This window comes from Vombatus ursinus, unplaced genomic scaffold (genome assembly GCF_900497805.2).
Source record: "Vombatus ursinus unplaced genomic scaffold, bare-nosed wombat genome assembly UNPS02010548.1, whole genome shotgun sequence".
Classification (NCBI taxonomy): Eukaryota; Metazoa; Chordata; class Mammalia; order Diprotodontia; family Vombatidae; genus Vombatus; species Vombatus ursinus.
The window spans coordinates 12,477,411-12,493,569 of NW_020950326.1; the positions used below are offsets into that span (position 1 = coordinate 12,477,411).

Consider the following 16,159-nt stretch of genomic DNA (forward strand, 5'->3'; position numbering starts at 1 on the left):
GACAGGAGTTTGAAACATCTATCACGTAAAGCAGAGAAGCACCAGGTAATTTTAGACAAGAAGTATTGATTCATGTGGAGTATGGAAGTGTGTTTTCTTCAATAAGTGAAATGTACAGTCTTCTCCACTGGATAAACTAAAGTGATTTTGTAATTCAATATTTTGCACAAAGACACAGAAGACGGGAAAAGAAAACAACTTTCTGATTGTGCTTCATGTTGCAGATAGCCTGGGACTAGATGCTGAAGTCTCCAAAGCGAACACCATTGGATTTATTGGATGCCTGTCATCAGTCCAGTATAACCACATAGCACCACTGAAGGCAGCCCTGCGCCACCCCAGCATTGCACCTGTCACTGTGAAAGGTGTTTTGGCGGAGGCTAATTGCAGATCTGTAATAGAAGCAGATGTAAACACAGTGACAACAGTATACTCTTCATCAGGTATGTCTCAGTACAGAAAAATAGGTCTGCAAATAGATCCAAGACCCAAAACACTTTTTTCCCTTGCATAGTATTTGTAATTTCTATGTACCTGAGATCATAAAATCACAGATTTAAAGTAGAATGAAACATTAGATGTCATCTAATCTAACAACCTCATTTTACATATGTGGACTGACCTGTTCAACGTCACTTAAGTAAGAATCAAGTAGGACAAGATATCAATCCAGGTCCTTTGATTATAAGTTTGGAGCTCTTTCTACTGTAATACACTATCCCAGAACATTAGTGTATAATCATTGATACCCTGATGATGACATGAAACCAAGAAAAGGTTAAATTTTATTCAATATATTGTTTCGAGAGGAAACATGGTACAGGAGGTAGAGACATCAGAGTCAGGAAAACTTGAAGTTCAGGTTCCACTTCTGATACATATTAGTTGTGTCATCCTAAGCTACTCATTTAGCCTCACATTTGAGAGAAGGGGCCAGGCTGAATCAATAAAGGTTTCCCAGCAGGACCTTATTCTACCGGGACAATCATAAACCTTGTTTAAAAATGCATCTGTTTCAAAAGATATAAATGAGCATAATTCCAAAACCATTAAAATAGGTTATTAAAAATAAATCTGTTGTTTGGACAGAAAAACAATCTAACTGAAATAAGTCATTTCCCAATGCTTTCAGACAACTAAGAATACTTTGTATCCGTGTTAGTATGTATCTAGGTACCTTTTATTACAAACCCTATAGGCATACACACAAGTCCTTAATATCCTGATGGGATAAAGTTCAAGTCCAAAGATGAGTACCAAATATTACATAGCAAATAGTGGCTGCCAGATTCCTACTTTTCATAGAATGAAAATAACAGAGATGGATATATAGAAGTATCTTCCTCCATCCATCTGCCTTCAGGCATGTCACAGCTAACTCTAGCAGATCTGCCCTATTTTATAAACTTTAAGACTTATCAATTATACATTTTTAGTTATAATAGGTACCTCAGGGGTAACGGGAAAACTTTTAAAATTTATCTGAGAAAGTATTTATTTTGTCCCAACTCTTCAACTTACAGGGAAATAGCAAGTTTATTGGATAAAAATTCAGTCTTAAAGTCAAGAAGTCCTGAGTTCAAGTGCTGCCTCTGACACATGCTAGCCTTATTACAGTAGTCATTTAATTTCTCATTACCTCTAGGTAATTCTCTGAGAATCTGGAGCTGCCAGAAGGTTACTGACCTGCATTTGTGTATGGGAATATCTTCACCAAAAGTTCCCTCCACTGATGAAATCCCCTATCTAGAGAAGGGGCATGAGGGGAAAATCCCCTATAATATGAAATTAATAGCATTGTGAAGTAATAGAATGTCCATTGGACTAAAAGTGAAAATTCAATGTTTATTAAGTACTATATGAGCCTGACACTATACTAGATGTTTGAGATACAGAGACAAAGAAGCCCTAAATTATAATCATTGCTCTGTCATTAAAATCCTTTGTGACCCTGGACAAGTCATTTCATCTTCCTTGGCCTTAGTTCCCTGATTTGTTAAATTGTAATAATCATACATGCCCTACCTGTGTAACAGAGATATTGTGAGTGTCATCCTGACCTCTTTCCTCTCCCCCATCCTCCCCATTTCCAATCAGTTGCCAAATCTTGTCAGTTTCCATCTGCATGTCTCATGCATCTATTCATTTACACTGTAGCATCCTAGTTCTTTCTATTCACTAAAGCATGCTGTTTCTTCACAAATGGAATAGTTCAAACAACACAAATAACTCCCCAGATACATTTTTAAAAATTTCACCTTTTCTCTGAGAGAACTACTATAATTAAAAATGTGAAGTTGATAAGTCTTAAAGTTTGTGAAATAGAGCAATTCGCCAGGGTTAGCTACAACATGAGAGAAGGCAAATACATAGATGGAGGAAAGCATTTCTATGTATGTATAGGGATGCTATTATTTTTTACTCTCTATTATTTCCATTATCTCTTCCTCAGACTACTATAATTGCCCTAATTTATTTCCTTACTTCTGACATCATCATTCTTCAATTCATCCTCCACACATATACCAAAATAATCTTTACAAACCAGAGATCTAATCATATCCCTCCCTCACTTACTCAAAAGCATTCATTTCCCATCCCCCACTCCCTTTTCCTACAAAGGCATACTCCTTACTCTAGTATTTAGGACCCTCCATAGAGTCTTTTGTCTTCTCATTTGCCTTTCCAGATTCATTTTATACTACTCTCTTTTATTATTTCTACATCCCAATGTACTAACTATTCCCCAAGCTCAATGATGAATCACCATTCTATATATATTTCTACAAGCCTGTTCCCATACCAAGAATGTTGTATCTTTTTATTTCTTTCAGAATTCTTGCTTTCATTCTTCCATGAAACTTTCCCTGATCCTCTCTAGTTTTCATACTTCTTTGGTCCTCAGTTTTCCCAAAACTGTGCTTATTTCCTTACAGGTTATAACCCCCAGTAGAATGTAAACTTCCTAAAAGGAGGCATTAGTATGATTTTTTTTTTATTCTTCTCCCTAGGGACTTTCACATAGTAGATGTAGAATTCATATTTACTTAATTGAATTGAAACAAACAAACAAACAAACAAAAAGCATGCAAACAAAAATATACATCACTGTACATTTTTTCTTTTCTAAGTAGAAAAATAATTTCTTTGAATTGTGAAGGGTCACTATATTTTTAAGACTGATACTTTCTATTCTAGGAAGCACATATTTCCTGGTCATGAACAGTACAGATTCACCTTACAGAACTAAACTTTCCCTTTCAAATAGGAAGGAAAGTTGGATTCTTAGCATTCATTCTCCCTTGACAGTAGTGTGTCTGGAGTTTTTAATGGTTCTTCTACATTTGGTTGCATGGAATTTGTACCAGGCAAATAGGAATAGAATTGCTATGGCTACTATTTCAAAAAGATAAGTATCTATTTCCCCTGAATGTGATTTTGGAGGGTGGGGATGGGAATTGAAAGGGAAATGATACAGATAAAAAATCATTTGCAATTTTTTTATGAATACGAATTTCTCCTTTCTTTGTTTCTTTGTTTCCATATTTCCTGAAGGACCTTTGTCTGTTCCTCTTTTATCATTTTTTGGGGGAATTTAGCCTTGGATGCCATCAGGTATTTCAAAACATTCTGCTTTCTTGTGAAATCTTGGAACAGACTGGCCATGGACATTGGGGAATCTCCTTCTGTGGGAAGAAAAATAAGCTACATTGTTATCTGTTATGGGTTAGGTAAAGCCCAATGAAAGGGCAAGGGGATTGATTTTATGATTTCTGGGTATGTCATCCAGCTCTGTTAATCAACTCAATTCAGCAAACATTATTAAGTGCCTACAAAATGCAGAACATTGTCTTAGGTGACAGAAGAAATACATAACATAGATATGGCATGATGATTGTTTTCATGGAGTTTATAACCTTCATAGCACTCCACAGAGAATAGATTATGCCCTTAAAATTAATAAGTTAAAATTAGTAGAGTTAAGTCCTGGAAGAAGAGAAAAACTAGAGAATAAAGATTCATTAGCCCAATAATTCACAATAGGTGTCTATATTATTCATATAAAAATTCTCACAATGCCATTGCTAGGCAGATAAAATATGGAGACAACCAAATCTCATTTTATACTCTTTTAGTCATTTAAAATAAATATTCCTAGTCACTATTTTTTTCTTAGAAATGAGGAAGGGGAGATCTAGACCCTTTTATATTTTAAGCATGGGGAATTCCCATTGTAGAAATTCCCTCTAAGGTTGCATAAAGGCAATCAGTCTTTAACTTTGCATTCAGGAAAATTGTTTGAAGCATGGAGAGGTCAAGGAACTTGCCTTTGGATAAACAGATATTATGTGTCATAGGTAAGACTTGGATCTTAAGTCTTCTTAATCACAAGGCCAGGTCACTGTCAACTGTGCTATGCTGTGCTCTGGTCACTATCATTCCTAGTTAAAACTTAAATATGGTATGCATTGACAAGATACAGCCTGAAATATACATACATACATACATACATATGTGTGGGTATAGGTATATTTATGTGTATATATATATATATTTATCTATATCTATCTATCTATCTATCTATCTATCTATCTATCTATCTACCTATCTATTTATCTATCTATTTATCCAAATCTTATTCTAGAGGGACTTAAGAAAATAATGGGGTTGAGCCAAGATGTCAGAAAGAAGCCAGGAAGTTGCCTGAGCTCTCCCCAGTTTCACTCAGAAGCAACATTACGGCAAGCATCTAAATGGATTCTGGAGCAACAGAAGCCACAAAAAGATGAAGTGAAATAATTTTCCAGCTTAAGATAAGTTAGGATGATTTGAGAAAAAGGTCTGTCACACTTGAGTAAAAGGGGAGTATAGCCCAGTACAGTATCTAGACAAGCCAGTGGGAAGCTCTTAGCTGCAACACAGATCAGGAACTGAGACTCTTTAGTCCTGGCTCAGAAGGCTGGCAGTGAGACCTCCAGTCCCAACATAGAAAGCAAATTGTGAGACCTGGAACTGTGGCACACAAGCTCAAATAGGCCAGGCCACCCCTATAGTACCCCTATAGTACAATGGGCAAGCCTCAAGCACCTGAGACCCCAGCCTGGAAAGGCAGTTACCACATTACTAGGCCCCAGCATGAACAGCATGAGATCATGCCACCTGTGCCTCAGGAGCAAAACTGAACTTTAAACGTCTCACAATAGGTGGAAAAATGAATGAGAAGCAGAAAAGAGCCCTGATCATAGAAAGCTACTATGGTGACAAGGAAGATTAAAAAAAAAATCCAGAAGAGTATAACAATATGAAAATTCCCATAGGTGAAGCCTCAAAGGGGAAATATAAATTGATCTCAAACCCAAAAAGTCCTCTTGAAACAACTCAAAAAAAAATCTTAAAAATCAAATAAGAGAGGCAGAAGAAAAACTGGGAAAAGAAATGTGAGTTATGGAGAATTATAAAAAAGAAGTCAATAGCTCAGAAAGGGAAGTACAAAAAATGACTTAAGAAAACAACTGTTTAAAAAATAGAATTGGACAAATTGGGGGGGGGGGGATCCACTGAAGAAAACAATTCCTTAAAAAGTAGAATTGGCCAAATGGAAAATGAAATGCAAAAGCTAACTAAAGAAAATAATTCCTTAGAAATTAGAATCAGGCATGTGGAAGTTAATGGTTCTATTAGACATCAAGGATCAGTCAAACAAAATCAAAAGAATGAAAACAAGGAAAAAATGTAAGATACCTCATTAGAAAAACAACTGACATGAAAAATAGATACAGGAGAGATAATTTAAGAATTGTTGGATAACCTAAAGAACATGATAAAAAAAAAGCCAGGACAGCATTTTTCAAGAAATTATCAAGGAAAACTACCCTGATATCTTAGAACCAGAGGGTTAAGTAGACATTGAAAGAATTCACCAATCACCTTACCTGTGGAAAGAGATCCCAAAATGAAAATACCAAAGAATATTGTAGACAAATTCCAGAATTATCAGGTCAAGAAGAAAATACTGCAAGCAGCCAGAAAGAAACAATTCAAATATTGTGAAGTCAAAATCAGGATAACACAGAATTTATCAGGTTCTACACTAAAAGATCTGAGGGCATGGACTATGATATTCTGGAAGGTAAAGGAGCTTGGATTACAACCAAGAATCAACTACCCAGTAAAACTGATTATAATCCTTCAAGGAAAAAGATAGCTATTCAATGAAATAGGGGGCTTTCAAATTTTCCTGATGAAAAGACTAGATATGAACAGAAAATTTGATCTTCAGATACAAGACATAAGAGAAGCATAAAAAGGTGAACAGGAAAGGAAAACAAACAAACAAACATGTATTCAGTAAGATTTAAACTGTTTTCCCTACACAGGAAGACAATAATTGTAACTCTTGAGAGCTGTATTTATATTAGGGCAGTTACAAAGAATATGCTTAGACAGAGGGGATGGGCATAAGTTAACTTTGATGTGATGATATTAAAAAAATTGAGAGGTGAAAAAAAAGATTCTAAAAAAAAGATTCTATGGGGAGAAGAGGAAAGGCAGAGTTCTGACTTATAGGGTAAATTGCATCACATGAAGAGATGCAAAAGACCTACAGTAGAGGGAATGAAAGGAGGGAGTGAGTGTTATTTGAACCTTACTCTCATCAGATTTGGCTCAAAGAGGGAATAACATACACACTCAGTTGGGTATAGAAATTTAGCTTACATCATATATAAGGAAGTTGGAGGAGAAAGGTGAAAGAAAAAAGAAAGGGGGATGATAGAAGGGAGGGCAGATTGAGGGGAGGAGTTGGTCAGAAGCAAAACTGGTGAGGAGGGACAGGGTGAAAGGAGAGAGAAAAGTATAAATGGGGGAAAGTAGGGTGGAAGAGAATATACAGCTAGTAATCATAATTTTGAAGTGAATGAGATGAACTCTCTCATAAAATGGAAGCAGATAGCAGAGTGGATTCAAAACCATAATCCTACAATATATTGTTTATAAGAAACACATTTGAAGCAGAGAGATACACACAAAGTAAAGGTAAAAGGTTGGAGCAGAATATACCATCCTTGATTGATCATCCTGGATCAATCCTAGTGATAAATTGCTGTAATCTCTTGTTGATATTTTATTTTAAAATTTTGCATCAACATTCATTAGGAAAATTGGTCTATAATTGTCTTCTTTTTCTGTTTTGGCTCTTCCTGGTTTAGGCAACAGCACCACATTTGTGTCATAAAAGGAATTTGGTAGGACTTTTTCTTTGCCTATATTTTCAGTTTATATAGTTTTGGAATTAATTGTTCTTTAAATGCATGATAGAATTCACTTGTAAATCTACCAAAAATATAACTAAGTAAAAGAGATAAGGGAGAAAACAACATCTTGCTAAAAGGTACCATAGACAATGAAGCAATATCAATACTAAACATATATGCACCAAGTGGTATAGCATCCAAATTCTTAGAGTGGAAGTTAAGTGAGTTATAGGAAGAAATAGATAGCAAAACTATACTAATGGGGGATGTCAAACTCCCCCTTTCAGAACTAGATAAATTTAACCACAAAATAAGGAAAAAGAAGTGAAGGGGATAAATAGAATTTTAGAAAAATTAGATACGATAGGCATGTGGAGAAAACTGAATGGTAATAAAAAGGAGTATACATTTTTCTTTTATATGGCACCTACAAAAAAAATAACCATGTACTAGGGTATAAAACCCTCACAACCCAAAGCAGAACAACAGAAATATTAAATGCAACCTTTTCAGATCATGATGCAATAAAAATTACAGGTAATAAAGAGCTATGGAAAGATAGAGTAAAATTAATTGGAAACTAAATTATCTAATGTTAAAGAATGACTGAGTAAACAATAAAACATAGAAACAATCAATAACTTTATCAAAGAGAATGACAGCAATAAGACAACATACCAAAACTTATGAGATGCAGCAAAACTAGTTCTTAGAAGAAATTTTATATCTCTGGATGCTTACATGAATAAAATAGAGAAATAGGTGATTTATGAATTGGATATGCTACTAAAATAGCTAGAAAATGAACAAATTAAAAATCCCCCAATTAAATACCAAATTAGATATTCTGAAAATCAAAGGAGAGAAAAATAAAATTGAAACCAATAAAACTATTGAACTCATAAATAAAACTAAGAGGTGGTTTTGTGAAAAAAAAAAAACAAAATAGAAAAATCTTTGATTAATTCAATTTATTTTTTTAGGCAATTGGGGTTAAGTGACTTGCCCATGGTCACATAGCTAGTAAGTGTCAAGTGTTTGGTCTGAGGCCAGATTTGAACTCAAGACCTCCTGAATCCAGGGCCGGTGCTCTATCCACTGTGCCACCTAGCTGCCCTGATTAATTCAATTTTAAAGAAAAAAAGACAGAAGAAAACCAAATTATCAGTATCAAAAATGAAAAGGGTGAATTCACCACCAATGAAGAGGAAATTAAAGCAATCATTAGGAAATATTTTGCCCAACTTTATGTAAATAAATCTGACAATTTAAGTAAAATGAATGATTATTTATAAAAATATAAACTGCTCAGGTTAACATAAGTTGAAATAAAATACTTAAATAACCCCATTTCAGAAAAAAAGAAATTGAGCAAGCCATCAATGTAGTCCGTATGAAAAAAAATCACCAGTGTCATTTGGATTTACAAGTGAATTCTATCAACATTTAAAGAACAATTAATTCCAATACTATATAAACTGGAAACATAGGCAAAGAAGAAGTCCTACCAAATTCCTTTTATGACACAAATGTGGTGCTGATATCTAAACCAGGAAGAGCCAAAAAAGAAAAGATAATTATAGACCAATTTCCCTAGTGAATGTTGATTCAAAATTTTAAAATAAAATATTAGCAGAGATTACAGCAATTTTTCACCAGGATAATACACTATGACTAGGTCAGATTTATATCAGGAATGCAGGACTAGTTCAATATTAGGAAAACTCTCAGCATAATTAACCATATCAATAACAAAACAAACAGAAATCATATGATTATCTAAATAGATGTAGAAAGAAGCTTTTGACAAAATACAGTATCCATTCCTATTAAAAAACACTAGAGAGCGTAGATATAAATACTGTTTTCCTTAAAAAGAAAAGCAGTATCTCTCTAATACAATCAGCAAGTATTATGTATAATGGGAATAAGCTAGTAGCACTCCCAGTAAAGTCAGGGATGAAACAAGGATGGCCGTTATCACCACTATCATTCAAAATTGTACTTGAAATATTAATATTAGCAATAAAAGAAGAAAAAGAAATTGAAGGGAAGAGAATAGGCAATGAATAAACAAAACTATTACTGTTTCCAGATGATATGATGGTATACTTAGAGAATCCTAGAGAATTAACTAGAAAACTACTTGAAATAAATAACAACTTTAGCAAAGTTGCAGGATATAAAATAAACCCACAGAAATCACTGGCATTTCTATAATATCAATAAAGTCCATCAGCAAAAGATAGAATGAGAAATTCCATTTAAAATAACTGTAGACAGCATAAAATGTTTGCTCATCTACCTGCCAAGACAAACCTAGGAACCATATGAACACAATTACAAAATACTTTTTTACACAAATAAAGTAATATCCAAACAATTTGAAAAATATCAGTTGGTCATGGGTAGGCCAAGCTAATATGATAAAAATGACAATTCTACCTAGAATAATTTACTTATTCAGTGCCATACCAATCAAATTATCAAAAAAAAAATCATTCTATAGACCTAGGAAAAGAAAAATAACAAGATTCATCTGAAAGAAAAAAAGGGAAGTTCACAACTCTGAGAAACTTACAACCTAGGGAAGGTGGCCTGTCCATACCAGATCTTAAATTGTACTATAAAGCAGCAATCATCAAAACTACTTGATACCAGCTAAGAAATAGAGTGGTAGATCAGTGGAATAGGTTAGGTACACAAGAGAGTAGTTAATGACTAAAGACCCCAGCTTTGAGGATAAGAACTTACTATTTGACCAAAAACTCCTGGGAAAATTGGAAAAGAGTATGGAAGAAACTAGGCTTAGACCAAAATCTTACACCCTATACCAAAATAAAGTCAAAATGGGTACACAATTTAGATATAAAGGCTGATACTATAAGCAAACTGGGAGAGCAAGGAATAGTTTGCCTGTCAGATTTATGAAGAACAGAAGAATTTATGTCCAAATAAGATATAGAGAACATTATAAAATGCAAAATTATAAAATAATTTTGATTACATTAAATTGAAAAGTTTTTGCATAAACAAAGCAAATGCAACCAAGATTAGGAGGGAAGCAGAAAGCTAGGAAAGAATTTTTACAACCATTGTCTCTGATAAGGGCCTCATTTCTAAAATACATAGAGAACTAAGTCAAACTTATAAGAATACAAGTCATTCTCCAGTTGATAAATGGTCAAAGGATATGAACAGGCAATTTTCAGATGAAGAAATTAAAGTTATCTATAGTCATATTAAAAATACTCTAAATCACTATTGATTAGAGAAATGCAAATCAGAATGACTCTGAGGTTCCACATCACACCTATCAGATTGACTGACATAAAAAGGAAAATGATAAATGTTGGAGTAGATATGGGAAAATTGGAACATTAATGCATTGTTGGTGGAGTTGTGAATTGGCCCAACTGTTTTGGAGAGCAATTTGGAACTATGCCCAAAGGGCTATAAAAATGTGCATACCCTTTGACCCAGGTGCCACTTCTAGGGCTATAGCCCAAAAAGATCATAATAGTGGGAAAAGGACCCACAAGTACAAAAATATTTATAGCAGCTCTTTTTGTAGTGGCAAAGAATTGAAAATTGAGGCAATGCCCCTCAATTGGGGAATGACTGAACAAGTTGTGTTATATGAATGTAATGGAATACTATTGTTCTATAAGAAATGATGAGCAAGGGGACCTCAGAAAAAAAAAAACCTGGAAAGACTTCTATGGACTGATGCTGAGTGAAGTGAGCAGAACCAGGAGAACATCATACACAGTAACGGTCAAGTTGTGCAATGACTAACTTTGACAGACTAAGTTCCTCTCAGCAATGCAAGGGTCTAAGACATCTCCAAAAGTCTCATGATGGAAAATGCTATCCACATTCAGAGAAAGAACTATGGGGTCTGAATGCAGATCAAAGCATACCATTTGCTCTTTTTTTTCTTCTGTTTTGTTTTCTTTCTTCTTTCTTGTGGTTCCTCCTATTGGTTCTAATTCTTGACTAATGGGAAAGCTTATTATGAATGTATAAATAGAGCCTATATCAAATTGCATGCCATCTTGGGGAGGGAGATGGGTGGGAAAGGGAGAAAATTTAAAACTCAAAAGTTTATAGAAATGAATGTTGAAAAGTAAAAATAAATTAATTTAAAAAAGAAAAAAACTATATCAATTGCTCGTGGTTATGCTGAGTCAATAAAATGAAAATGAGAATTCTACCTAAATTAATTTACTTATCCAGTGCCATACCAATCAAACTGCCAAAAATTATTTTATAGAACTAGGAAAAAAAAACAATAACACAATTCATCCGAAAAGGAAAAAAAAAGTCAAGTATGTTAAGGGAATTAATTAAAAAAAAATGCAAAGAAAGGTAGTGTAGCTGTACCAGATCTTAAATTGTAGTATAAAGTGGAAATCATCAAAACTGTTTGGTACTGGCTAAGAAATAGAGTAGTGGTTCAGTGGAATATGTTAGGCACATAAGACACAATAATAAATGACTATAGTAAACTACTGTTTGATAAGCCCAAAGACTCCTACTTCTGGGATAAGAACTCACTATTTGACAAAAACTACTGGGAAAACTGGAAAATAGTATGGCAGAAACTAAGCACAGACCAGCATCTTACAGACCAATATTATACCAAGATATGGTCAAAATAGGTATATGATTTAGACAAAAGATATGATACCATAAGCAAATTAGTAGACCAAGGGATAGTTTTCCTGTCAGATGTATGGAGAATGAAAGGATTTATAAGTAAATAAGAGCTAGAGAACATTATGAAATGCAAAATGGATAATTTTGATTACATTAAATTAAAAGTTTTTGCACAAACAGAGACAATGTAACCAAGATTACAAGGAAAGCTGAAAGCTGGGAAATATTTTTATTGCTAATGTTTCTGATAAAGGCCTCATTTCTAAAATATATAGAAAACTGAGCCAAATTTATAAAAAACAATATCCATTCTCCAATTAATAAATGGCCAAAGGATATAAACAGGCAGTTTTCAGATGAAGAAATTAAAACCATTTATAATCATATAAAAATGCTCTAAATTACTATTGATTAGAGAAATGCAAATTAAAACAAATGTGAGGTACCACATTGTGAAGTGGTACAACCATTGTGGAGAGTAATTTGGAACTATGCCCAAAGGGCTATAAAACTGTGCATACCCTTTGATCCAGCAATACTACTGCTAAGTCTGTCTCCCAAACAGATCATCAAAAATGAAAAAGGACCCTGGTGCACAAAAACTATTTATAGCAGCTCTTTTTGTGGTGGCAGAGAACTGGAAATTAAGAGGATGCCCATCAATGGGAGAATGGTTGAACAAGTTGTGTATATGAGTGTTATGGAATATTAGTGTTCGATAAGAAATGATTAGCAGATGGATTTCAGAAAAACCTGGAAAGACTTACATGAACTGATGCTGAGTGAATTGAGCAGAACCAGGAGAACATTGTACACAGCAACAGCAACATTGTGAGATGATTAATTATGGTAGACTTAAATTTTCTCAGCAATACAATGATCCAAGACAATTCCAAAATATCCATGATAGAAGATACAAATCATATCTAGAGAGAAAAAAAAAACATGAAATCTGAAATCAAATCAAAGCATACTATTTTCACTTTTTTGTGTTTTTACTTTCTTGTGGTTTGCCCGTTTTCTTCTGATTCTTCTTTCAAAACATGACTAATGTTGAAATATGTTTAGCATGATTGTACATGCATGTCCTATATCAGATTACTGTCTTGGGGAAGGGGGAGGGTAGAGAGGAAAGGAGAAAAATTTGGAACTCAAAATTTTCCAGAAATACATGTTGAAAACTATCTTTATGTGTAATTGGAAAAAAAATACAGTTAAGATAAAAAAGGAGAATAATTGCCTCTTAATAGTATATACCTGTTGTCTGTATCATGCCAGCCCTATTATATCAATGTGCAGTATATAGTATTAAGCATCTTTTCTTATTCATTAGTTCCATATGACTATTGTCAGTCAACCAACCGACATTTATTAAATGTCTCATCTGCCAGTGACTGAAGTAGGTACTAGCAATATAAGTGCAAAGCCCCTTCTCACAAGGGGCTTACATTTTGTTTTGTGAGGCAACAAGGGCATATACAACTACAGCATAATTATAAAGTAAATGAATCCAAGGTAATTAAAAACAAGGTAGTTTCTGAAGGAAGGCATCAATAATTGAAGGAATAAGGAAAGGCCTCATACAGAAAATGGTTCACGAGCTGTGTCTTAAAGGAAGTGATGGGCTCTATGAAGTAGTGAGAGTCAATGAGGAATCTAATTTAATACTGAGATTCTGAATCTAGGAAGTATGAAAAATGGTAGTGACTTCAACATAGATAGGGAAGATTTGAAGAGAGAAGCTATTGGTAGTAAAGATAATGAGTTCAGTTTTAGATATTTAGTTTGAGATGTCTCCTGGCTGGCCATCTAGGAGCAACTAGGTGGTACAAAAGATAGATCACTTGGACTGAAGTCAGAAAGACCTGAATTCAAATGTGTCCTTAGACTATTAGCGGCTATTAGTAGACTCTAGGCAAATCATTTAACTTTTACTTGCCTCAGTTTCCTCATCAGTTAAATGGAGATAGGTAAAATCATTTATACCTCAGGGTTGTTGTGAAGATCAAATGAGTAGTAATTGTAAAGTGCTCAGAAGAGTGTCTAGAATGTAGTAAGGGGTACATACATATGTATGTATATCTGTGTATATATGTATATTTGTACACACACATACATATATGTTTTTCATATATATATAATATGAAAAAGTTCTTATCTAGTTAGAAATGTCTAATAGGCTATTGGTGTTGTGGAGCTGAAACTCAGGGAAGAAACTAGGGCTGTATACACATATATACATGTAAGTCTCCATGTACATAAGTATACACATATTCCTCCATTCCCTACCTCCACTGATCATTCTTTACTTAACCCTTTTCAATAGAACTTCAAATCTCATCAGTTAACTGAAACTGCTCATATTATCAGTATCCATTGCTTGGTCATAATCCATATGGAATTGATAACTTTAAGTATATGCCGAAGTTCTGTCCTAGACTTTCTATATACTCTCTAATTCTATATACTTTCTTCAAAATCCATTCAGTTCTCATTGATTTAAAAATTACATATATATGCATATATATATATATAAAATCTCTATGCAGAAGACTCATATACACACATATAGGCTTTAAGTGAGCATTCAATTAAAAAAATATAACAGGAAATGATCTTTATCAAAGTCAGAGTGATTGTGGGAAGGATAAGGTAGAAGATGATGCCAGGTATTTTGAGATGAAGAGACATGTAGATGAGGAAGTTCCTGTTGAAAAGCCTTAACTTTCTTAGTAAAGTAAAAGGCAAGATCCGCAGTTAAGAGTAGTGGAAGAAGCTTGAGAGAATAAATGGTTTAGAATAGTTGTTGTAGGAAATGAAATTAAGAATCAATTAGGAAGGAATAAAAAGACTGCCTTGCTGCAGTGAGGGTCCAGTGGAGATTTGATAACATGAATTTGTAATGGATTCTTTCCTTACCATATAAATTATTCCCATCATTATTTACATATCTTCTAATTTTAACGGTTTTCATTCTGGAATGATACAGTCCTTTGATGAAAGTAGGAGTAAGTTCATATTAGAATATCATTTTTTGGAGTAGGGTAAAAACAATTCTTCTAAATTCCCAAGCTTCCAATAGGGAATTTGGCTGTCATGTTTCTTCTGTCCTCCTCTAGGAATCTTTTAGTCCCTTCTTTCCTAGATATTTCTTTTTGGGGAAAAAAAATGTATGTATATATATATATATATATGTATATACACAGATCTATATACATACACTATACACAAAGATATAATATAGATGATATGCATTGTGTACATATACACATATATTCCCTCTATTTTGCTTTATTTTCTCATACACACATATATGCATACCCATGTGTGTTGTGTTGACCTGACTTAAATACCATTAAAAATAGCAATAACTACTTTGTTATTTCTGCCACATTTTCCTTTATAGTCTTCTATATAAATTCATAAAAAAGAATTAATGATTGAATCATTTATTTAAGGCTAGCTATATTCCAATCACTGTGTTAAGTAAGAAGAATACATATGTTGACTATTTCTAGCCTCTAAGAATTCACATTATAATGAAATAGGGCTATTAACCCTGAGAGGGAGGCATTACAGGTATTATTATCACTATTGCAAACATGAGGAAAATGAGGCTGATTAGTGTTAATATAATTTTGTTATTGGGAGAATGTATACTCCATTAGTATAATGTAAAGAGAACTTGGTTAAGGTGTCAATAGCTTTTAAAGTGAACTTATAGTACAATATGGACAAGAATTGCATAGGATGGAGAGGAATAGGCGGGTTGTCATATGTATATCTATATCTTAGAAGGGGAAAACTACATAAAATCACAAACAAATTCTTTTAATGGAGGTCACATATCCATTGGTGTATTAGTACAGAGCACAGTACCTGCCACATAATAAATGTTTGTTGATTGACTGGGGTATTGGAGTAAAATCTCTCAGTGACATATATAATCTACATAGGAGTAGGGATGGGACCTGTGATTTCATTGATATAGGCATAACTTATGCTAAAAAAAAAAAAATCCTACCTTCCCCGGAAGTAAAAGTCTAAGCAAGTTGCTTAGAATACTGATAGTTAAGTCATTTGCCAAGGGTCATGTAACTAGAAAATGTCAAAGGCAGGACTGAAAATGAAGTCTTCCTGGTTATGAAGCCAGTTCTCTTTTACTGTACTATACTGTCTCTTTTTACATAGTTTAAGTAACAAAATTTCTTTCTTGCAAATGAGAGAGAATGGTCTACTTTTTT

At 33.7% G+C, this 16,159-nt stretch overlaps 1 protein-coding gene across 1 annotated transcript in view; it reads left to right on the forward strand.

Moving 5' to 3' along the window:
• The window catches only part of CNTNAP5 (contactin associated protein like 5), an 880,169-nt gene that overhangs the window by 848,433 nt on the left and 15,577 nt on the right, over positions 1 to 16,159 (forward strand). Inside the window, exon 22 of the mRNA XM_027854715.1 lies at positions 225 to 443. Within this exon, the coding sequence (XP_027710516.1) occupies positions 225 to 443 (219 nt within the window). The remainder of the gene's footprint in view (positions 1 to 224; positions 444 to 16,159) is intronic.